Here is a 26130-nt window from a genome sequence, read left to right as displayed (position 1 = left end):
GTTCAGACCAAGATCTTGGATATGGCCTATGATGGTGACAGCCTATTCGGCAGCCATATTGATGAGGTGCTTACCGCCATTAAGAAAGATACTGACACTGCTAAGGCGCTTGAAACCCTGCAGTACCGCAAGGTGCCCTTTTGAGGAGCCAGAGGTAGGGGCTTCTCCAATTATACGGGTCTTACCAACGTTTCCAGTCCTATCAGACCTACCAGTCTCAATACCGTCAGGGATATCAGCAGCAATCCTACCGCCAAGCAAATACAGCTGGTTTCTCTCAGCAAGGCTCCAAACGAAAGAGAATGCAACAAACGAGTGCCTCGCTCTTTTTCACAAACGGGGTCTCTCAGTCAATTTTCAGAAATCTTCAATTTTCCCAAACCGGATAACATTTCTGGGGCCAAGCTGGACACCATCCAGAACAAAGCTTTCCTTTCCAAGGAAAGTCAACAAAGGTTACGAGCATTAGCACTCAAGCTGTACAGAAAAAAGTGCGTTTCTGTGAGAGTTCAAATCTCTACTGGGAATGCTCTCTTCCGATTGCACATGAGGCCTCTTCAAGAGGAATTGCAACGTCCATGCAACGTCCATGGATTCAAACCTCAGGTTCCTTCGACGTAATCAGCGTCACGACCCGGATGAAGGAGGCCCTAAGGTAGTGGACTCAGACTTCACATCTGTCCCAAGGCCAGTCTTTTCTTCCAGTCATCCCAGATTACGTAGTAACAACAGATACTTCTATGGAAGGCTGAGGAGGACACTTACAGGAACAGCAAGTGCAAGGGAAGTGGCCCATGGCTCAGAGGCAGATGCACATAAACAGACTGGAACTGAAAGCCATTTTCCTATCTCTTCGGGCTTTCTTTCCTCGAATACAGGTGTCGTCGGTGTTGATCCGGACGAACAGTACCACAAGCATGTTTTATATCAACAAACAAGGAGGCACAACATCTCTAACTCTGTCACAGGACACGCAGCAGTTGTGGAACTGGCTGACGCTCCAACACATTTCCTTTACAGCAGAACATGTCCCAGGTCTCTGGAATACCTTGGCGGATACCTTGAGCAGAACGAGCGACAGCTATCATGAATGGGAGCTGGAACAAGCACAGCTGGACGAGATGTTTGCACTCTGAGGGAAACCAACGCTGGACCTATTTGTGACCCAGCTCTACTCCAAATGCTGATTCTTTGCAAGCAGATTCCCTCTCCCAAACTCACGGGGGAATGCTCTTTTGATGCGCTGGTCAGGGATCTTTGCATACGTTTTCCCCCCCATTCCTCTGATACCCAGGGTCCTCACGAAGATGAAATGGGAACGCTGCCGCATTCTGCTGATAGCCTCCAGGTGGCCCAGACAGCATTGGTACACGGAATTCCTCCTGTCGGAATCTCAGCCCATCCGTCTGTTGCCAACACCAACGCTGTTGACAAAGAACGAGGGTCAAGTGCGTCACCCGGAGCCAGCTTCTCTGCAACTGCATGCTTGGCTCCTGAATTCTTTGAATTTAGAGATTTGAACATTGCGCAAGACTGCAAAGACATTATTGGCAAATCTAGGGCTGAAAGCACCAATAAGACGTACAGGCTTAAGTGGAAAAGTTTCTGTATATGGTGCAAACACAAGGAGATAGATCAATTTCTCTCTGCTCCAGAAGAGGTCCTACCTTATTTGCTTTCTGTAGCTAAATCTGGTCTTGCACACTCGCTAGTCCGAGTTCACCTGGCTGCTATATCAAGATACAGACGATCGCCACATACTCCATCTTTATGGTCATCAATAGTCATAAAGCAATATATGAAAGGACTGTTTAGAGCTTTTCCACCCCTCAAAGCTCCACCTCCGGAATGGCAGCTTAATGTGGTGTTTGTCTCAGTTGCTAAAACAACCATTCAAGCCCATTCACAAGGCAGAATTGAAGTACTTGACCTGGAAAGTCGCCCTTCTGCTAGCACTTACTTCAACAAGAAGTGTTAGTGAAATACAGGCCATCACCGTATCCCATCCGTTCTTGCATTTCATGTATCAAATGGTCATTCTGAGGACGAACCCTAAGTTCATCCCTAAAGTTCCTACACAATTCCATTTGAATGAGCCAGTCATTCTGAGGACTTTCTTCCCTAACCCCTCCACGCCTGCGGAAAGAGCGCTACACACTCTAGACCTAAAGAGATGTCTTAAATTTTATTTGCAAAGAACTAAAGAAATAAGGAAATTAAATCAATTATTCATATCTTCTGGTCAAAGCTGTCAAGGCACTGCAGTCTCTAAAGCTACCATAGCCAGGTGGATAGCGAGCGCAGGTCAATTTTGCCATGACAAGGCTGTCAAACCATTATCCAGAACTGTGAGACCGCACTCCACTAGAGCAGTTTCAACATCAACTGCTCTATTTGCCGAAGTGCCACTTGAAAAAATCTGCAGAGCTGCGAAGTGTAAAACGACGCACATGTTTGCGCAGCATTACTGCCTGGAATCATCACAACGTGCTGACGCATCAGTGGGACAGGCAGTGTTGAGAAACCTATTTTCTTAGGGTAAGCCTCTTTCAGGAGAGGTTTTTATTAGTTGATGTCTTGGATGCAGTCTATATCTCTTAAATGCATCTATGCATATTTGTTTTTCTACTTTGCTTGTTAATGCTACATATATTCTATGCACGGTTTCATGTTCAAATCTTTGGAATGATATTGCATGTAAGAGTATAGCACTACCCACCGTCCGCAAGGGTGCTTTTCTCTGACAAACATACATACGTCTACATTCTATGCACATTCATGCATATGTTTACATGTATGTGTCAGTGTGTGTGTGTATGTATATATATATATATATATATATATATATATATATACACATATATATACACATATATATATTTATATATATACATATACAAACAAGCATTTACAATGCAACGGTCTCGGCATTGTTAAAGTTAGAGCTATTGGCATTGCTCATGACCTTATTTTTGTTTATGTTTTTGTTTTTAAAACATTTAAAGAAACGGCATTGTCATGAGCACTGCCAATAGCTCTAACTTTAACAATGCCGAGACCGTTGCATTGTAAATGCTTGTTATCTATGGCCCAGTGTGTGCCCCTAAAAATCACATCTAGGGACAGCACTGGCAACAGTTTACTCTAACTGCCATTGGTTGTGTACGGACATAAATTCAGGGGTGTAGCCCATCTGTTGTAATATCATCCCGAAAAAAGGCCATTCAAGGGAATCAAATGCCTTTTATGGCATTAGGTGATATTATTATCGCTGGATGGCATACCTCTTTGCCTTAACTTTTCAATCTTTACATGTGTGTTGCACTGTACAGCACACATTCATAGTGGGAAAAGTATTAAAGCAGGGGTCTCCAACGGATAGCTCGAGAGCTACCAGTAGCTCACCAGTACCCTGGAAGTAGCTCCCTAAAGTACAGCGCAGCATAGTACATAACTTAGAAGATCTAACCCTATTAAAGAAGGCAACGCTACACAACTCTGTATCCTTGGCGTGATCTGTAGTCAAACCAATGGCAGTGCTACATGCTTACAAACACACACTGTGACAGTACCTGCAACATGGCTACCTGTCTTCACTCTCAATCAGTCACATACAAAATGGTCACTTTAAAAGCCCCACTCTATCAGTCATACAATGTGTGTGAAAATCGGACCAGAAAAAAAGTGCAATAGCCAAACTGGAGTCGCTAACGTGTGCGGGACTACCTGAGACAGAATGGAAATGTGTGAGAACCATATGTTAGCCATCTTGTAGCCAGGTAGAGCTATGGCTGGAGTGAGAGTGGAGTCAAGTAACGGCACTGTTTGTTTTAGGTAATGCGAGTGGTGCAAGTATGTAAGCGTATTTGTTTAAATGTTTCAGGGTGTGTGTGCATGCACATATATGTTTTATATATAGGTTGTATATCTGTCTGGTGTTGTGACCCTTCGTGAAAGGCATTTCCTCTTCCTGGAAGATGGTCGTGTTGTCAGGGAACACCAAATGTATCATATGCCCCAAATATAAGGGCTTTAATGTCTTGCAAAATGTTGCCTATTATTGACATAATGTTGACACTGGCATAATAATAGTAAATCTTGACACATGCCAGGCATTCTTGGACTAATCATGGTAACTATCCTTGCCATATCTTGGGTATGCTTGGCCCAATGGTTGCAATCTATCAAAAATTGTGGCTATTGTTGGAAAAATGTCCAATGCTGACATGTGGGGTTTGTTAGAATTATGGTAAGCGGCAGTGGCACAACTGTAGTCCTGACATAATGGAGTGCATACTTGATATGATGTAGCCATCTTCGGCACTATGGAAGGCATCCCAGGTGAGTGATGGTAAACTCTGGACAGGTGAGACGTAATCTGTCTGTGTGATGCATTTGTACTAGGGAAATGACAAGTTGACTTTTAATGATCATGCATGAAATCTGATTTTCTACGCAAAAGTTTTTTTAAAGTGTGTATTTGATAGAAAACCAATATCTCACATTTTGAGATATGCTGGTATTTAAAAACAAAATAATGAAAATCTAAAATATATTTAAGCTGGTCTTTGAATGATAATACCGAATTGTAGAAATGTATAGCTTTTAGTTTCTTCCTCTGTGCTAATGGGCACTGCAGTGGTTATTTCATTAATCATGAGAAGGCATTTGATTAGGAAAAAGCTTTCCTTGAAATTGCTGTTAATAACTCGGTCTTAGGCACTTGGGTGGGAGGTGTTCTACTACAAAATAGAATTTTAAAAATCGCCCAGTCAAAATATTGTTCCAGACTGTAGACTACCGCAATTTCATGAAAGTAAGTATAAATAAGTATAATGTTAGTTACATTCTTAACTCCACATCTATTTATCTTGAAGATGTATACAGCTTCAAGGAGTGCAGATGTGGAGTTTAGAATTGCAAATCTATACTTACCTATATGTATGAACCTTCATGTTATTGTATTCGTCAATATTCTGGATGTGGTCTTTTGGCATCACTCAATATAGTGACATACAGCTGGATGGTCACTGTTTATATATCTCAAAGGAAACTTAGAAGGGGTGGTCACTATTGTGATTGTCTCTAAAGTGGTCGCTACTGCAACAACTGTCAGAGTCATTTGTGACTTGGGCTATTTTCAGCAGTCAGAAATGGCTCTTGTCAGAGACCCCTCAATTAAAGCATAGTTTTTATACTGGAAGGATATCCTTCCAGTACAAAGCCTATGCATGAGAGAACGCTGCCACTTTTGCACTATGGTGCAAGGGGTTGTGCATTAGCGCCTAGTAGCCTAAAGAGTGCCAGTGCTGGGGGAAATAAAAACAGCACCATATCTTAATAGAAATGCCACTATTTTCACTCTCCCTTTGATGCAGCATATAAACTTTGGCTTCGGTGTTGTGTTACCTCACATTTTAGTGAATGTTCATTTTTAATCTCTTTGTACATTTTGCAGCAGCCTATCTTATAACGTGTGCAATAAAACAAATTAAAATGACTTGCATATTCGCAGGGCTTTCAGTTGCAGCCTGGGACCTCGTCGCGCTATAAATTAAACATGTCCAGCTCAGTAACCAGAATTCAGTTTTCTCTCTGGATACACAGAGACAATGACATCCGCAATTAACTCATTAACCAACTGACCTTCCATAACATTAAATAATGCAACATCTACCGCAGTGTGTACAGCGGTGAGTTACATGGCCACCACATACATTACACAAGATCGCATTCATTTTTCCAGTACGGAGAAATTACGTGACGTGCCGCCAGGCTCTCTGATACTGGATGAGCAAACAAACAAGGGAGATCTGATTGCACCGACCTATTCTTTCTTGAAGCAGTCTAGACACTGCCGATGTTGACTGCTCCTCCTCACACCCCACGTTTCTTGAATACTAATAGAGCCTCATTAAAATATATTATCCTCCTGTTTAGCAGGTCTAGGTTCAGGATACGAGCACTGTATTAAATGCAAACATACCTTGTAATACACAGAGTTCGTAATGGCGTTATTCTTTATTTATCGGGGGGAGGGGGAAGAGATAACTTACTAAATCAGTCACTTCGTTTTACGGACACTGCATTTCAATCGAATACCCACAACAAACTTTCACATCAATACATAGTCACGATGCAAAGTGACGTTTAACACTTTCCAGAATCTGCTAAGGTCTGGATGTAAAAATCCACCGACCACTGTAGAGTTATAACTCCTCAATGACACTCAACTCGCACATACTAACTGCGGATTAGTAGTGCCGATGTGCATCGTTTGTTATTCCCTTAGAATCATGATTCATACCCTGCCCTTCGGCTGTCTTCGGAAAATAAAGCTCCGAGGGCAACCCACGGGATAATACGTTTTCCCCGTGCTAGCGGATATTTCCCAACAACGGGTTACTTTTACACGCCCACCTCGAAAAGAGCACATCTCAGCTGAGCTCTCATAACAGCACTCACCAGTTGTCCCATGTACAGAATGCACGCCACTCTTCAAGCACACCGCGCATACACCTGATCTCATATTACATCAGAGGTCCGCACAGGTGTCTACCAACTGCCCCTGTGTCAAGCATGATCCACTTGAATTGGGCTTTTCAACAACCAGTAGAGAATACGGGCACTTAAACCTGCGTTACTTTAGAATAAATTACGCTACGAGACCAGAAATAATAAATCACGATGGCACTAGGTACGATCTCAGTTACCACTTACTATTTAATTCTGGAATTCTCCAATATAGGCACGATCAATAGAAAAAACGCGATTTCACGCAGTTAAAATGATGATGCTCGGGGGTGGACGTAAATAGCAGGAGAAGCCCAGCGTGTAGCTGCATGTCGAGGTTCTCCCCTCTACTGAAAGATACGTATCAAAAAAAGTGGTATCACGTTTCTTAATCCAAATAACCGTTTCCCTTAAAGACTGCAGCGAGGCAAGGGCGGAGTGTAGCTGCTGGGCGGAACTTCGTAGCACTGGCACTCAAATTTCTAACACCGGAAGTTTTGCTTTCTGAATCTTGTTTCAGATAGATCTCCGTTTCCAATCGCTGCTGGAAGTAAAAAAAAACAACGGCCCCGGGCACTAGATCCTGGGACTTGCACAGAAGCAGCCTTCGCCATCTCCCGGCAGTGAGCATCATCCCACACTTGCTTGCATGGGGCATGAACACGGCGCCGGAGGGATGGATCCTCACGGCCAGACGATAGGGAAAAAATGGCGGATGGAAGCTCCGAAACTTTTTCGGATTCGGGGGCGTGTTCCTGCTGTTCTAAAAGGGCGTGGCTAAAAAGTGGAAAGAACAGCAAGAAACACGCCCCCGAATCTGAAAAAGACGGAGCCTATTTGGAGGGACGGCTCTCTCCTCCAATGCCTGGCCTCCGTTTAGGAAGCCAGCCAATGGAGGAGAGGCAAAAAGAGAGGCGGGCTAAGGAGCCACTCTAGGAAACATTAAATCTCGACTTCCGGTTCTGCCTTCGGCAGACCGGTAGTCCTCGACCTAAAAAGAAGAAGAGAACTCTGGGTAGTTCCCAAGTTTAGGTGGATGGCAGCTCGTGTACAGAGTACCCTCAACACCAGCGACACTCTAAAGTTGCTCATCTCAAATGTCAGCTTTTCTATCAAAGTTTTAAAGCATAGGATTAGCACAATGCTATCCAGGCTGAGATAGAAATGGACAAAGTATTTTGCCATTTGTACAGCAAAGTCTTTAAGCATAGGATTAGCACAGTGCTATCCACGCCGAGCTGTAAAATGACAAAAGCCATTTATCACTCCAGGTACAGTATTATAGCTTTGGGTTGGTAAAATACCATCCAAGCCAACCTGAAATGAATAAAAGCAACCCCTGACACGTGTTTCGCTGTCATTACAGCTCTTCAGAGAGGTTTAGCTTTGTCCAGACACAAGGGAGCACCCAGTATGTGTGTGTGTGTATATATATATATATATATATATATATATATGTGAGAAGTTGGCCTGGTATATGATGTTCACTAATTAAAGTGACCACGTTGTACCATGCCAAGCAACCCTTATGGTGTGGTTGTAAGTCAACCTTTAAGAACCAGCTGCCCTAGTGGTAGCGTAGGCTAAGCAGTCTTTGAGGCTAAACTCGTTTAAGCGTGTTAAGCAAGCTGTTTTACCATATGTAACCCCCCTTTATACCAATGAAAGGACACCACACAGATATATATTCAAAATATATACGTATTTATTACTCAAAGTATCCCCTAGACTCTTTAGGAGCACAAATCGTTAAACAAGAAAGTATCACAATATACAGAAGTTGCACTTTATATGGATAGGCCCCGGTGGCCGCTCAACCCATATACTAAAATAGTGGTAGAAGTACCACGAACAGGAAAGGGAGAAGGCCTAGGGCCTCTAGAATCGCTGGGCCTACAAGGAGCTAACTTTAGTTAGTGACCAGGAGGTCCAGGGGTCGCGTGTGCAGTGATTAAAGTTACACGCGGGTGCCCATAGGTTTTCAACGGGTGCGTAAATGTTCAAAAGTTACTGCTAGAAGGGTCTTCTGGTTGGACTACGAAATCAAGACTTCAAGCCTAGACATTAGAGATGTTACTCTACACTTGTGCACCGGAGTGCCAGCTTTACCTCACCCACAGGAAGCGGGTGCATAGGGCTCGAAGTGCGTCGGGTTTCGTCTATCTGTTCAATGGAGCCTGATGACAAAGATGCTGCAGGCGGTCGGTCCAGAAGAGATGCGGTGGATCCAAAGGTGGATCGGAAGTGTAGAAGACCTGTAAGCAGAGGGGACAGTGTTCACAGACACTAGCCAGTGACCGGCGTGGCACCAGGTAGGTACCAGGCGATGTCGGGTGCAAACAGGTGAAGAGGTGTAGCTTGTCTCTGCAGCCACGTGGTCCCTGAAGGTCGACGACGTCCAGGAGTCTGTTCACGAGCTGTCCCACGCAGGCTCTCGCTGTCGCCGGTGTCGGCGACTCAGAAGAAGCAAACAAGCCTTGGCAAAAGCAGGAGTCGCAGGAATCGAAGAAAGCTGTTAGCTCTGACCAGCAAGGTCAGAGGGGCTGCTCCTTTGGAGGGAAGCAGGGGCCAGTCTGGAGCAACCAGACCAGCATCGTAGTTTTCAAAAAGGTTCGCCAAGATGGCCACTAGCCAACGGGCCAGGGACCGGGTAGGCGCGTCGAGTCGCAAAGTGCAGAGGGGCCCCACGCAGATCGTGGAGATGCTGGAGGGCTCACCTTTGGTGCAGATGCTGCTCGGATGTTGGGCTTCTCAGGACCCAAAGCACAACTCGGAGGGAGCCTCTGTTGTCGCGCTTGCAGCTTGTCGAGTGTCTTCCAAGATGGCTGGCTCCACGTGTCTCGGTGCCTCCACGGGTTCCTTCTTTGCAGGGACTGTGGATCGGGCGGTGAGAGGTCTGGAGGTCCAGTTCTTGTCGGTCTCTGGGCTCGGGCTCCGGCGGGAGGCGGCGGCCAAGCAGATGTTGATTTGCTGGATGGTGCTTGCGTTAGCAAGATGGTCACTCCCTGACCATAGGGGAGATTTCCTTCAGTCTTCTGTGCAGCAGAACGTCGAAGTTCCCGTCTTCTTCTTAGTTTCAAGTTGATTCCAGGATGTCTGAAGTCTTAGGACACAGCTCCTACCTTTAAGCGGATTCTAGGGGCCGGACTACCTGCTAGGTCCCTCCCTAAGGGTGGGACCAGGAAGGGGGGTGGTTACACCCCCAATCCTTTGTCCAGCTCGCCCCAGGTCTGGGGCTGGTGTGCCCCAGGACCGGTTTGAACTGGCATATGCACCGAGGCTTCTTGTGAGCCTCAGGCATGTCTGTTTCTTTTCAAGCCCTACCTGACCAATACACAAAATCCTGTCTGGGGTGGTGCTCGCACCTCCCCTGGCAGGAAACCCTTTGTCCACGTCTCCCAAGCTGGAAGGACTCCCAGCAGCAGGAGGGCAGACTTGTGTCTGTGGTGGCAGCGTCCATTTTGTGGAGCTGAGGCTATGTCTGATTTTACCCGGGTTTCGGGTTCTGTACATGTCGTGTCCCTCTAGGAGGGTGGAATGCTAACCCCGTCGCCAGAATTGGCGAGGGGTTAGTATTCCAATTCGTATGACACCTTACTCGACATGTTTTGATAAAGCCAAACCAAAGATAGCATTTAACCGCAAGGTTCATAATGCACTTAAGAGTATATGGTATGACGATATCTGGAAACAGTAGAAGGAAGTGGTTCCGACCACTGCAGACAGGCTCAGCTCATGCCAGAGCACCATCTCACATGGAACCAAGCACTCTGCCTTCAGGATTGTTAAGGCCTGCCATAGGAGTGACTTATAGGTTAACATGTGTCCCATTTAAGGTTAGGTATAGGCATACTACACCTAAGTAAAAGGTGGATACACCAACTTACCCCAGCTGAGTGATCAGCCAGTTGTGTCAAATTGGAAGGCCAGACCAGGGGTGGCATAATACATGCTGCAGCCCCTGGGGGGCCTAGGGTACACCTATGCCCTGGGTACCTAGGGTACACTGTACATGGTCCAATAAGGTGATCCTTACCAATTGTGTATGTACCTAGGGTACATGGAGTCCATTTTAAAGAGAGAGCAGCCAGGCTGAGATCCTGAATGGCAGGATCTCTGGCCAACTAAGTCGAAAAACCAGCTAGACACTAGGCAAAAAGTTGGGGGTAACCATAGTCCGATATCCACCTTCCTACTATATATATATATATATATATATATATATATATATATATATATATATATGTATATATATGTATATATATATTCACTGAAAAAAACGTAGGTTTCAGGCCTGATATAGTTAGGAATTAGCATTTACAGCAACTGTAACTACTGTACTTAAAAGTCTGTTGCCTATTTGCCAAGTATTTAAACTAAAGTAATTCATTCTGAGAAAGTATATTTTGTATTGTAATGTATAATGTAATTATAATGTAGCTAAAAAATATATATCTAAAAATAAATAGTTTAAAAAATGTAGTAAATCAGTATAAAAAAAATCAGTATAACAATTAATACATCAAAAATTGTCATTTACAAAACCTTTGAAATTCACTGAAAAAAACATGGGTTTCAGGCCTGATATAGTTAGGAATTAGCATTTAAAAAAACCTTAGAAATTCGCTGAAAAAACAATAGGTTTTAGGGGTGTTATAGTTAGCTGGACATTTCACTCGAACAAAACCATTGAAATTCCTCCAATATAGTTAGTTGTACTAACTACATCTCGCGCACCCGCAATCCACTGCTGATGATGTCACATATTACATCATTCATGACATGGTCAGTGACATCACTGATGACATCATCCAGTGAATGTGGTTTGGTTCGTTATTTAAATATGTATTATATATATATATATATATATATATATAGCAATTTGCATTGAAGAATGAGTGGATATATAAATATAAATATCTGGATGGAGGATTTAGTAGCAGTGTGATTGACTGTTTACTTGACTAATTTATAGTGTCTCACTAAATATATTGGATAGTGACTAAACTGTGTGAATATTTGTATCACTTTGTCAGTTGTTGTGTATACTGCTGCACCAGTTGGTTACCAGCTACGTGAAAGTCCTATATTATTTATTGATTAGTTAACTGAGTATTTGTATAGGAGAGTGAATGCGTGTGTGGTTCAGTGGGGGGTGTGTGACTGGACAAAGATGTGTGAATAGTTGATTCAGTAGGTATATGAAGTTACAACGACATGTTATAACAGTTGCTTGGGTGAGTGAATATCTTTATGGGTGTGGTGATGAGCCAATACATGTCTCAATGGTACATGTCCAACAAACTAGGAAAATAAAAGCCAGTGTATGTGTCAGTTGTTGTATATAAATAAGTATATATATGACTCAGTGATTCTATTAGTGACTGTATGGATACCTGTATACTTGTAATAATGTTTTTATAACACACTAAGTATGATTTATTATCTATATGAATAGATGAAGTGGTGTTTTTTTAAGTGTATAGGTAAGTAAAAGTAAATATGATCCATTGTTTGCATAAGTGAGTAGGATGACTTCATAAGTGATTAGGATGTGTGCTGGTGTGTAATGTCGATATAGGTGTATAAGTGATAGTGTTCTATTGATCATTGACAGCATGTATGAGTGAATCTATAGGTAAGGGATTAGATGTGTGTATAGATCTAGGAATCACTGAGTGGGTGTTTAGAAACTTGTATTGGTGTGTCAGTGGTTTTAAATCTGGCACTCTATTTTACAGTGAGTGATGAAAGGTTATATTAGTGTATGATGAGGTGTATCTGATTGTCACGTGGATGATGCCATCAGTGATGTCATTTGAGATGTCATCAGTGATGTCACTGACCATGTCATGAATGATGTAATTTGTGACATCATCAGCAGTGGATTGCGGGCGCGCGAGATCTAGTTAGTACAACTAACTATATTGGAGGAATTTCAATGGTTTTGTAAGAGTGAAATGTCCAGCTAACTATAACACCCCTAAAACCTATTGTTTTTTCAGTGAATTTCTAAGGTTTTTTAAATGCTAATTCCTAACTATATCAGGCCTGAAACCCATGGTTTTTTCAGTGAATTTCAAAGGTTTTGTAAATGACAATTTTTAATGTATTAATTGTTATACTGATTTTTTTTATACTGATTTACTACATTTTTTAAACTATTTTTAGATATATATTTTTTAGCTACATTATAATTACATTATACATTACAATACAAAATATACTTTCTTAGAATGAATTACTTTAGTTTAAATACTTGGCAAATAGGCAACAGACTTTTAAGTACAGTAGTTACAGTTGCTGTAATGGGCAACACAATTTCAAACACAAAACATTGAGCTCACTGTGAATTTCTAGTTAAATGCAATTAGTTACTTTATGGATTACTTTTCTAACTACAGGACTGGATCCTAGATTCAGTCCTTGGACATCTCCTGTAAACAGTTGAGCAAAAGCGTTTTGGTTACAGTAGTTATTTTTATGGAATATTATTGTATTTTAAAAGTTGACACTTAGAAAAATGTTCACATAGAATCACCAATGTTATCCTATGGCAGAAAATTCACTTAGCAGGTAAGTAGTGTTTTTTTTTTGTAAAACATTTTTATTGGCATTTATAAACAGTTACACACATAGCCACAGATGATATCGCTATTGTCATATAGGCTTACATAGCATGAGCGCCCATTCGCATCCCTTTCGGTCCCTCAATCTCGTGGGCCCACGGGCTTCTCGCCTCTACTCTGAATTGGGCTGCAGGCATGTGTCCGGGATCTACATCTGGGCATGCCCTACTGGAGCGCACGGTAGTCGCCGCGCCGCAAGGGGGCCGTGCAGTGTGATTAATCCCCTGTGAGGTGTATCATAGAGGCTATAGGGCTGCAGCCACTAACTAACCGTCAACTAACTGGGGATAGATAAACTAGGGAAAAGGGTGCACTATGTCGCGGACCATGAATACTTGTTGCTATGCGCCTGAGAGCTGGACCATCGTATGGGACAAAGTCAGCAGGTAAGTAGTGTTATCGTTACTTTTTCTTACTCAGTGGTGGATCCTGGATCCAGTACTGGCCAACCTCCTGTAAACAGTTGAAAGCTTTTCTGCTGAAAACCACACAATGGATTCCTATGGAAGGAAATACAAGTTACTGATAAGTACGCTTAGAATTACTTTTCAGAGTCAGTGCTAGGCTAAAAGATGCAGCCCTGGGGGTTCTCCTGATAACAGGTGAGTAAATCGGAATTCGTAGTTCGGCAGATTTTAGAGGAATATTTGTACGTTTCAAAAATGGACACAGAAAATTTTCTGGTGAAAACCACACAATGGATTCCTATGGAAGGAAATACAAGTTACTGGTAAGTACGCTTAGAATTACTTTTCAGGGTCAGTGCTGGACTTTAAGATGCAGCACTGGGTTCTCTCCTGATTACAGGTGAGTCAATCGGAATTCGTAGTTCGGCTGATTTTAGAGGAATATTTGTACGTTTCAAAAATGGACACAGAAAATTTTCTGGTGAAAACCACACAATGGATTCCTATGGAAGGAAATACAAGTTACTGGTAAGTACGCTTAGAATTACTTTTCAGGGTCAGTGCTGGGCTAAAAGATGCAGCACTGGGTTCTCTCCTGATAACAGGTGAGTAAATCGGAATTCGTAGTTCGGCTGATTTTAGAGGAATATTTGTACAATGGTGAAGGAAGGGGGCGGGGTCTGAGGTGACCTGTGCAAATACGCCCTGTGCAACGCAGCCCCCTGGCCCATACTGGAGGTTCCTGGTGGGCTAGTTGGCCCCCAGGGACCCCCAGTATTCAAGGGGTATTAGATCCCCCTCTGCAAACGCGCCAGGGGGCGCGTTTTCAGAGTGGTGCACTGAGGGGGCGTGGCCTCTGGCCCGAACCCTTGTTTATTTTATTTTTTTGTAGAAGGGGGAGTGTGTAGCATGGGTTAAAATGCGTTTTGGGACCCCCCTTTTTTCTCGGCCCCCGCTTGACGAATCACCGTGAAATTTTCAGGATATTCGCGAAGATTCGTCAATCGACGCCAACGTTATTCCAAATAGAATGTTGCGGATTTCCTATGGAAAATAGGTCCTAACTATATCTACCTACTGGCGACTGCCAGTAGGTAATATATATATACACACACACACACAAATAAGGAACTGCTTACTCTTCTGATTCAGGCATGTGAATCTATGAAAGATACCCCAATATTGGATAAGAAACATGTCACGCTTCAGAACTCCTCAGGATCCGGACGATGATATATGGGTCCACCTTCAGATCTCCCCGGACTCCAACCAAAGGTTACAGAGCCCAGCGGGGATCAGGCGAGGGAAGGATAGGGGAAGGGGTCAGCAGGGATTTAGGCTCTGAAATTACAAAACACAATATATTTCTATCAGCAGTACATTCTACACTCATTCGGTCTCGCTAAAGTATTTAGGCAAGAAACGTGTTATCAGTACACTCTACACTCATGCGGTCTCACTAAAGCACTTAGGCAACGTGTAATCAGTACATTCTACACTCATGCGGTCTCACTAAAGCACTTAGGAAACGTGTACTCCGTACATTCTACTCTCCCTCTGACAGTGGATAGGCGCTCTTTCAGCGCGGTAAGTCTCGAATAGGAAGGCTCCTCCGAGCCGGTACAACCAATCAGGAAGCGTAATCACAGCCACCGCTATTCGGCTCTCGGTGCTTACGAGGAAGTCAATAGCACTTTCACAGCGCTGAATGCTGGTCCGACCGCTTGCTCCTCCGAGCGCGATCAATGCTCTACATTGAGCCTTGAAACTGGGACGCGCTCTTTCAGCGCGGAATTTTCCGGCTCTTCCGAGCCGATGAGTCTGGGAAGGGGAAATGCGGGTAGTCGGGGTCCACACCTTGTAGACCGCAGCGTGCTCAGCCGAACACCGCCACGTCTCACCTGCCTCCTCGGCGTACGCCGCAGTGCCCCAGCCGCTCCCCGCCTGGTCGCCTAGCTCCGAGGGACGGGGGCCCGGAAACCTTGGGAAATGTCTCCTTCGGTGCTGCTGAATACTTCTGCTCGCCGGAACGCCAAACTCCGATCGACGAACAGGTTCCTCTGATTCAAATTAACGCACGTCTTCTGACGTGCGTGACGTCCTTATAAGGACGCCCATTTCCTGGTTGCAGGGTTGCTGGGACTTGTAGTTTTAGATGCTAGGTAGGCGCCTCAGGGCCCTTTTCCTCACAAAACAAGTCAATTACCTTTAACTACAGGTATCCAGTATTGGTATCTTTCATAGATTCACATGCAACTCACCCTCCTCCCCGGAGAAGAACATCTAGGATACAGTACTGACATCACTTGTGCTGGAAAATCTGAGGGACTCAGCCTCTCTTGGGAAGGTTCTGGAGGGTGCTGGTTGCTGATTGGCTGAGTTTTCAGTTTGGTGCTTTTTGTAAAAGGAGACTAATAGGCTATAGAGTACATGGTTGCTATCATAATAGCCCATGGAAATGTAATATTTACTTCTTACTACTTTGTTATATATGTACCGTGGGACTCCAACTATGACAGCAGGGAATAATTCAGGCATGTGAATCTATGAAAGATACCAATACTGGATAACTGTAGTTACAGGTAAGTAACTTGTTTCTTCCCACTTGTGCTTTGAAAATCTGAGAGAATCTGCCTCTGCTGAGTGTTCTAGAGGGTGCTTGGTTCCAACATTAGGTCCTTTTTTAAAAAGCCTAACAAAATAAGGAACCTAGAAGGATCCTAAAAAAGCCTACCTAGACAAAGATAGGTGCTCCATAATTAATAGAGTCCTACACTAGAAAAAACTTTTTGTTTTTCTATAGTCCCCTCACTCACCTAGGGTTGCCCCAGGGTGACATGCTTCATCATAGGGGTCCTCCCAGGCATCTACTGCCTGGGGCGTGCTGCAACTTGGCGAAATACGCAGGAGCACTTATATTTTCAACTATGTGTGGTGATGTGTAGTGCTGTGCTATGTGGAGTGAAAAAAAGAAAATTATAATAAAAATTACCTGGATAGTGAACCCTAATTTTATTCAGCTCCTATCCGGTAAATGTAGATTAAAATGGGGCTAGTAATAGAGTACAGTAACGTTATGTGTGCCTGTCCCTAATTACTTGGTCGACATGTTTCGTGGTTACCCCAACCACTTCCTCAGGACCGCGCAAGGACCAGCCTTGCGTGTACCACTCAGAGTTATTACGAACAAATCTGTATTGTTATTAAACTATTTGTTAATCAAATACGATACCCATAATACCAGGATTTTCTTTCGAAGTATTGGGTCGTAGTTTCTGTATAGAAAAACAATGACACAAAAGATTAGTTGCACTCCCAGAGTCCACAAATTAATGTGGACTAGGGACCAAAAACTACTTTACATTAATTATATACCTAAAATTACCTCTGTTTCAACACAATAAATTAAACATCCCTAAACAGAATTGAGTATAAACTCATCCGTGTATGTAGAGAACTGGCACGAGTTTTATGTGTTGGACCCTATGTACCATCTATAAGAAGGATTAATTTACCGTTCCAAGATGGCCCCTAAGAAACGCTATGGATAAATAATCTATTTTTCATTCAACAAGTACAACCTCGATTTCTTTGGGTTTTGTTCAAATGAGTTTACCTTGAACTACAATATGAATTCCTTGTTTTAAAACTACTTGCTAGCTTCTTAGCTAGTTGCCAATATCTTAACTTAACCATCCACCACTCCAAGATGGCGCTTAAAAACCAATACGAAAGAATAATTATCTTTCGATGTGGGCAGGCTTGATAAATTCAACATCGGTGTTTTGGATTTTACATGAACATGTAGATCTCAAATCACAGTACAAATGCGCTTACATTAAGAAATATATGTTAGCTTTTGAGCTAAAATGATAATATATAAGTTTGATTTATCCACCATTCCAAGATGGCGCGTAAAAACGATATGGAAGAATAACTATCTTTTCATTTTGGATGACAGATACAACCTCGCCTTTTGTGTCATCTACAATTTTGGTACATTTTCCTGACAAAAGAATGAGGTGTTACTTGACATCTGGATGGTAATAAGCTTCATTTTTGTCTTAAATATATCTAAGTATGTATCGATTCACCATTACAAGATGGCGCCCAAAACCAAACAGGCATCCACACCTGTGAATCATTCACTAGATTTTCCCGCCAGTAGTAGCATTTAAAAGCAAGCATCGATAGAGCCACACCAGTATGCGGTGTTCCTGGGAATCACTAGGTTCAATGGCTGATGGTGCATTCTAGATAAGTAAGTTGGCGAAAAAATACCGGACCATATCCCTTTGATTTACTCTCACGCGCTAAAACTTACTTCCTTAATCTTTTTCTAGATATCTAGAGCCTCCTTGCCCCAGCAAACACCAGGGAGTAGAATTATCCCTCCTGAAAAGTAGGTTTACTCGTGTAATCTACCGCAATCTTGTGTTTTTTGTCTGTATGTGTATGTATCTGTGTGTTTGCACTATAGTCACTTAAGCACTTAGTAAATCTGCACTTTTTTAAGATTCATAAGCAATTTTAGGTATATAATTAATGTAAAGTAGTTTTTGGTCCCTAGTCCACATTAATTTGTGGACTCTGGGAGTGCAACTAATCTTTTGTGTCATTGTTTTTCTATACAGAAACTACGACCCAATACTTCGAAAGAAAATCCTGGTATTATGGGTATCGTATTTGATTAACAAATAGTTTAATAACAATACAGATTTGTTCGTAATAACTCGGAGTGGTACACGCAAGGCTGGTCCTTGCGCGGTCCTGAGGAAGTGGTTGGGGTAACCACGAAACATGTCGACCAAGTAATTAGGGACAGGCACACATAACGTTACTGTACTCTATTACTAGCCCCATTTTAATCTACATTTACCGGATAGGAGCTGAATAAAATTAGGGTTCACTATCCAGGTAATTTTTATTATAATTTTCTTTTTTTCACTCCACATAGCACAGCACTACACATCACCACACATAGTTGAAAATATAAGTGCTCCTGCGTATTTCGCCAAGTTGCAGCACGCCCCAGGCAGTAGATGCCTGGGAGGACCCCTATGATGAAGCATGTCACCCTGGGGCAACCCTAGGTGAGTGAGGGGACTATAGAAAAACAAAAAGTTTTTTCTAGTGTAGGACTCTATTAATTATGGAGCACCTATCTTTGTCTAGGTAGGCTTTTTTAGGATCCTTCTAGGTTCCTTATTTTGTTAGGTACATTTTAAAAGGAGGAAAAAGCCTGCCTCCCTATCCTCCTACTCCCTTTCCTTTAAAGTGCCTTTTTTAAAAAGGACATAGGCTACAATTGACATGGCTGAGGCCATTATAGCCTATGAAACTTTTAAAGCACTGTTTGAATATTTTACTGTGGGACTCCCATCTTGACAACAGGGAATGATTCAGGCATGTGAATCTATGAAAGATACCAATACTGGATAACCGCAGTTACAGGTAAGTAACTTATTTTCTTCCTCGCTCCAGTCTGGGACCTGCTCCCTGAAACTCAGTGGGACTGGTACAGCTGCTTAGTGACACTTGGCAAGACGCTGAAAAGAGTCTTAAAAATAGTAAAGTCAATTGGTTTCCTTGTTTTTCCCCCTCATCACTACTTTTCTATGTCTCTAAAAGCAGATTTCCCAGCAACTGTACCCTCTACCCACCTTTAGTAGTATTTACTGAAATGTTTTTTACCAAAAATTATTAAAATCCGTAATCTGCAGATTACTTGCACTGGGACTCCAGTAAATATAATCAGTTTTTCAGGTTACTGTTTCGTACAAATTTCAACTGACTGAAGTGTTAAAACATATTAAAAATATGCATTGTTGGTTTCATCGGAATGTAGAGTAGTGAATCTTATTCAGATTATCTTGTAGGTTAAAATTCCTTACTACCTATGTTCTTATAGCCTATGTTAATTTTTATGCATTGACAGGAAGAGGCTGCTAGGTGGGCGCGAGAGGAAGAAGAGGCAGCTCAGCGACTAGCAGAGGAGAATAGATTAAAAAAGGAGGAAGATGCGGCAAAACTTCAGCAGGAAGAAGAGGAGCGGAAGAAAAAGGAGTTGGAACAGCAACGTCAGAAGGAATTACAGCGACAAAGGCAGCAGGAAGCCCTGCGCAGACTACAACAACTGCAAATGGCTCAAATGAAGGTAATACATTTTGCAAGCCTCTGCATTGTTTTAAAAGTCAATATACCCCACCCCACAACATCACACAATGAATTGTAACACAAATCTATTTTCGGGTTCTGAAAATCACACATTTGTTGCATAGCTAGCCTGTGGTCAAAAAAAATACCTACCCCCCATACGAGCCAGCATGGGCCAGTGTCACCATTCACCTCACTGGTGTTGAACTTTTGGCTATTACTAATCACTTATTGAAAGAATCTAGGAATCTATTGCAGATCCAGTTGAGCCAAGTTATCGCAGATTACCACTTAAAAATATTCCAGTCTGGTTTTCCACCAGTGTATGGGACTGAAACAGCCCTCTTGGTGGTCGGCAGTAATATTGTAGAAGCTTGCTGGTATGGGTGTATCATCTTTGTTCCGATCTGTCCTCTGCCTTTTAATTTCTGTGATTCATTGCTCTGTCTTTTGGGTGTGTAATGAAACTGACTTTTTGCAGGTTTACCCCACCCTACATTTTGCCCTCATTTGACCACGAGGTACTGGTGTAATGGCTTTGAAGTTCCCTGAGCCCTGTAATTAGGTCTTGCCTGACCCAGCGCATGCGCTGGTCTGGCGAGACTTATTGAGAGGGCTCCAAAAAGTGCTAAGAGGCCAGCCTAGAGCTACAGTGCATATGCGCGGGCGCGTGCGCCGCTCTTGCCCTCGATTACTTTCACTTTCGCCGCCGCTTTTATGTTTGATCGCGATTAATTTCACGGCTGCTTGGTATAGCCAATAGGTCTCGCTTTTGGGACCTTATAAGTATTTAGTTATGCAACTGTTGCATGGCTAAATACTTATAAGGTCCCAAAGGCGAGACCTATTGGCTATGCCAATGCTTGTTTTTTGTTTGTTTTGGGGTGTATATTTTTATTAAGTTTTTCACACAAACCAAGTAGCAACCACTCGGAGGAGTGCACTTATTGGCAATAGTAATCACAGTAAATCATGTTATAGGAACAGTAAACAAACCGATTCAATAATGGTTCACTTGGCAGAAAGATCAGTCCCAGTCATGATACAGAGAAAATCACATAAGGAAATAGTAAGTCAGCAGGCAAGAAGCAATAATCATCCCACCTGTTGCACACACAGCAACAACAGAGCTCTGTAACATACTCCCACAAGGAGAATTGAGGGCAATCAAGGGAAAGCAACGAGAAAGGCATGCCTCCACAAACCATGTGATAAAAATCTGCATCTGTGGTCAAACAGTGGGGACTCTCCAAGGAGGCCGATAAAAACATGGCATGAATAAGATGGGGGGTGTCAGATAGGCCAGATGAAGATAGAAAAATTGGATAAGTTTAAAGCGAGCGTTCTAGACACCGGGAAACTAGACTCCAGTACCCTCTTCCAGCGCCCAATGGGCCCGGAGAGATGACAGCGACTGTTGTGCTCCTCCCAACGATGCTCTATAAAGCAAGGTAACAGCTTTATTGCAACTAGTAATAAGGAAAAGAAGGTGCATAGTCTTATGTTCCGGAGGTTCTGTACCGCTAGTACCCCTCCACTCCTGGACCTTATAAACAATAACGCCATAGAGAAAAAAGTTACCTACCGGAATGTCATAAGTATCCAGAAGATCATGAACAAATTGCCCAAGACATAAAGTCCCATATCTAACCAACCCCAAAGACCTAGCCAGCCACCTGGTCGACTCCACCGTCCAACTATCGTAATGGGCAAATTGCGATTATATGTGGTAGGAACACATGTCCGCCTCAAAGACCTGTTCCACATATACCTTGCAACTCTGATTAGCACTTTCGAGAACTGCACTATGGAGGTGTGCCACGACCGCAACAACAAGCCCGGCACACAGTCTTGGGAGGGAGAGCCACACTTCTCAGTCCCCACGCCCTCCCAAAGGGAGGCACACAGTACGACCCCTACCCTCCGGAGACCTCTACAACTCTCCTGACAGCCCATCCAGCAACCCCTCCTGCTCATGGATCTCAGAAAGCAGCTGGGTACTTACTCCGATCTTGCTAGCAATACAGTACCCCCGAAGAACCACTTTCATCGCCTCCCATTCCACCCCAGTCAAATAGGCCGGCCCTCATTATCCACCCAGTACTGGCTAATATGATCCCCTAACAACCCAAGGAAAGCCTGGTCATCTAACAATGTTGGATCAAGGTGCCAAGTGGGAACCATGGGCCTAATCAGGAACCAACAAAATGTAATCAACACAAAGGCATGATCAGAATAATTTTTTGCCTGATACTCTAGCCCTATCACCTGATAATATAGATATCGACCGATGTAAAGACGATCAAGACGCACCTCAAGATGGAACTGCCAGCAATCCACCAGATCCCATCCACTTGACTACGAATGGGTATCCACACCCAATCTACCAGCAGGTGCACTTCTCAATGTTGGGTGCGAGCGGTCTAAGTCCTGATCCTCTACACAATTGAAGTCTCCCCCCTACTATGCTCCAGTAGGGGACCATCTGTGACCTCACAGGCAGCATGACAACAAGAAAAGTGAATTGATCCACGTTAGGTGTGTACACATTCAGTTGAGCCAGTCATCCCTGCTGTCCAGACTCACCAACTGTAGGAAAGTGGCTCTATATATACTGTTCCCAAATAGGTACAGTGTGTATAGAGTCCACAGTCCCCAGAGGTTTGGCAGAGGCTAAAGTTAGATATAACCTTACTCTCTAAAGTGGTAGCTTGGTCGAGCAGTAAAGCAGTATCGGAGGACAGTGTAAAGCATTTGTTGTACACACTCAGTCAGCAAATGGTCTCACACACTCAAGAACTGAACTCTAGGTCAATGGTTTGTATATAAAAATATATGGTTGTTTTATTTTAGAACCAACAAGAGGTATCAAAATATACTTTCTCAGTAGGAGATGCTTTAGTTAAATACGTTGCAAAAGACCATTGCCTTGAAATGCAATAGTTACAGTTTGTTGCAATAGGCAGCACATTTTCAAACACAATAATACATTGAGCTCAATGGGAATTTTAAGTTATATGCAATTAATTACTTTCAGGATCACTTTTCTAACTCCAGGACTAGATCCTAGATTCAGTCCTTGGACAGTTCTTGGAAAAAAGTGAGTAAATACTTTTTAGTTACTGTTGTGATTTTTAAGCAATATTTTGCAATTTTAAAAGTTGACACTTGGAAACTTTTTATGATCAAATTACCAATGTTATCATATGGAAGGAAATTCACTTAGCAGGTAAGTGGGGTTATGGTTACTTTTTCTAGGTCAGTGTTGGATCCTGGACCCAGCACTAGTGTACCACCTGTAAGCAGTTGAGAAACTGCGTTTAAGTTATAACGGCGATTTTTAAGGAATATTTAGAAGTTTGCAAACTCGACACTTAATTTCACAGAAAAACAGTCAATGGTTTCCTATGGAAGAAAATTCAAGTTACGGGTAAAGTACATTCTCGTTACTTTTGTAATCCAGTGCTGGGCTCCTAGGTTCAGTACTGGGACATCTATCTAAAACAGGTAAGTAATTACGTTTTCACAGTTGGTACGATTTTTAAAGAATATTTGTAGTTTGCAAAAATCGACACTTGAAAGAAATTTCACAGAAAAACAGTCAATGGTTTCCTATGGGAGAAAATTGAGTTAGCGGTAAGTACAGTTGGGAGTACTTTTCAGGATCAGTGCTGTGCACCAAGATCCAGCACTGGGATCTCTCCTAATAGCAGGTGAGTATTTCCGTTTTAGTTACTCGGTTGATTTTAGGTGAATATTTTAAAATTTAGAAACTCCACACTTAGAAGAAATTTCAAGAGAAACCAGTCAATGTTACCCTATGGAAGAAAAGTGAGTTATCGGCTTTTGGGTAAGTACTCGACTGGCAGAGTTAAGGTTCTGGGCATAGACTCAGGGGTCTCCCACGGTCAGGTAAGTACAGTTGTTAAACCCTCAGCGGCACAGGGGCAGCCGGGTGCAGAGTGAGTTAGGCCCAATGTTATCCTATGGGAGGCAGGGGGCCTTTGGTTGGTGGCTGCTGACTAGCAGGCCACGCGGCTGTGAGAGCTGGGCTCCTGGTCATTTGCTCAGGGCAAATGGGGAAGTAGGTAGGAGTAGAAGTTACACTGCCAGGGCCACTCTGGCGGCTGGGTGCAGGGTGCTTTTGAGCCTTCGGGCGCTCAATGGATTGCAATGGAAAAGCTCAAGGACGAACAAAGGCTGCAAGCTCGGGGACGAAGATTCTTCAGGTGTGCCCACCACTTCGAGAGGTAAGTTGGGTAGTTGGAGGATAGGTAGGTACCCAGGAGTCGGGCACAGGGGGCCGCAGGGCGTCGGGTGCAGGGGTGCCTTTTGGTGTCTGGAAATCTTACCCTCTGTTGATCGCGGTAGGGGGGGGGTCACTGGTTCTGAGACTGCAGGCCTAGTCAGGAGCGTCGAAGTGGGTCCTTGGGTGCCGGATTCATGGTCACAGACACCGGGGGGACGTCCTCGGTGTCTTTGTCAGGCTTGGCGGGTGCAGGGTTCGGGGTTCCAGGCTGGCGCCAGGGGTTATATACTTGCTTTGAGCAGAGCCACTGCTCGTGGAAGTCCCAGGTGCTCAGTCACAAGGTAGCCAGGTCCTCTGGGGTTTGCAAGGTTGCTGGCCACAGGAGGTGCCTGGATTTAGCAGGAGCAGGTTCGAGGGTCGACAGGCCGGTAGGGCTGGGGCCAAAGCAGTTGGTGTTTTCCTCTTCTTAGCAGCTGCACGGCAGGTCTTCTGTCTTCTTTGCTGTTTTAGAATCTGAAATCTGAGGAAGGAAGGTTCAGGGTGCCCCTAAATACTAAATTTAGGGGCGTTACAGGTAGGTAAAGGGCAGGGACCACTGGGTCCCTGCCCTGGGGTGGGTACACACCCTATCCTGCCACTCTCCTGTGGGAGGGGGGCAGTGGCCTAGTCCTGATTGGGTAGGGCTCCCCATCTTCAAGATGGCGAGGGCCCGGAGATGTGCTTCACCTCGCCTCCTCCACCTGAGGGGTGGGGTTGGCAGGGCTGCCACATCCCCTGTCCTTACTTGGAGTTTCCGGCCAGTCTTCCCGCCAGAGTGGGGGTCAGAACCGGTGGGGCCCAGTTGTGGAGTACAGCAAGTGGCCTGGAAAAGCTCACAAAGGCGGCATGCCTTTGAAGCTTCCCCCTGCCCATCCTGAGGGAGGAGACCTAGCACCTCACCCAGGATGTGTATTGTTGCAGGCCCAGGAAAGCGGGGGCTCTCCACCCAGGGGTCCAGCAACATGTCTGCAGTGTGGCAGCCTAGGCAGCCTCTCAGACAAGACGTGGATTGTAGGTTAGGTTTCAGGGGGCTTCTCTAAGATGCCCTCTGTAGTGCATTGTACATTAAATCCCACACTGGCATCAGTGCAGGTCTAATGTGCTGAGAAGTTTGATACCAAACTTCAGTCTTCAGTGTTGCCATCATGGTGCTGTGGAGTTCGTGTTTGACGAGCTCCCAGCACCATATACTCTTAAATGGCAGCACTACACTTAGTGCCCAGGAATGGACCTGGGTACTGTAGGGGCACAGGGCTCATGCTCCTGTGCCCACACCACTGGCATAGGGCACCCAGCTAGAGGGCTGGCTGATGTATGCCAGGACAGTGTAGGTTGTGGACATGGCACACAGGGATGTGTGCTATGTCGACTCTCTGATTTGTCTTGTACCCAGACACTCAGCCTGCAAGAGCAGTGTGTTTGTGTCAGGGTACAGGGCCTCTAAGGGTGGCACAATAAGTACTGCAACCCTTAGAGGCCTTCCCTGGTCACAAGCGCCTGGGTACCTAGGGTACCATTTACCAGGGGCTGACATGTGGCCAGTTTGGGTTTTAGGGAAGGAACATAGGCCCTGGGCCCCTGATTTGCAGGAGTCCAGGGCACACTCAAAGTACATTCAGCAATTTAGCAAAAAGTGGGGGCATACCATGCAAGAAAGATGGCACTTTCTCACAGCCAGGGTTTGCCAATTTGGGTTTTAGGGAAGGAACATAGGCCCTGGGCACCTGATTGGCAGGAGTCCAGGGCACACACAGTCAAAGTACATTCAGTAATTCAGCAAAAAGTGGGAGCATACCATGCAAGAAAGATTGCACTTTCTCACACCAACACGATAACATAACAACCCTCCGGATCTGTAACTGTCCTATATAAGCGGAAAGTGACTCCCGGACGAATCCATACGAGAGTGCCACAAGAGAAGGCAGAGTAAGAGGTAGCGTACAGATGACCATGCTAGTGTTCCCGGTGGGCCCGGCCTTTTGACTCCTTGAGATGAGTCTCTTGAAGAGGAGCAATATGAGCATCCTGTCTGTTCAGATAGGACAGCACATTATATTGCTTGGATGGGGAGAAAAGGCCCTGAACATTCCATGTTATTATTTTAATATGCAGTGCCATAAAATAACATATCTGGGGA

At 44.0% G+C, this 26130-nt stretch overlaps 1 protein-coding gene across 3 annotated transcripts in view; it reads left to right on the top strand.

Moving 5' to 3' along the window:
- GIGYF2 (GRB10 interacting GYF protein 2) overlaps positions 1–26130 on the top strand; it is a 1663629-nt gene that overhangs the window by 1343223 nt on the left and 294276 nt on the right. For all 3 annotated transcript variants that reach the window (XM_085634698.1, XM_085634699.1, XM_085634697.1), the window contains exon 22: positions 19488–19706. In XM_085634698.1, the coding sequence (XP_085490824.1) occupies positions 19488–19706 (219 nt within the window). The remainder of the gene's footprint in view (positions 1–19487; positions 19707–26130) is intronic.

This window comes from Triturus cristatus, chromosome 11, assembly GCF_964204655.1.
Source record: "Triturus cristatus chromosome 11, aTriCri1.1, whole genome shotgun sequence".
Classification (NCBI taxonomy): Eukaryota; Metazoa; Chordata; class Amphibia; order Caudata; family Salamandridae; genus Triturus; species Triturus cristatus.
This window is presented reverse-complemented; position numbering and strand designations above follow the sequence as displayed.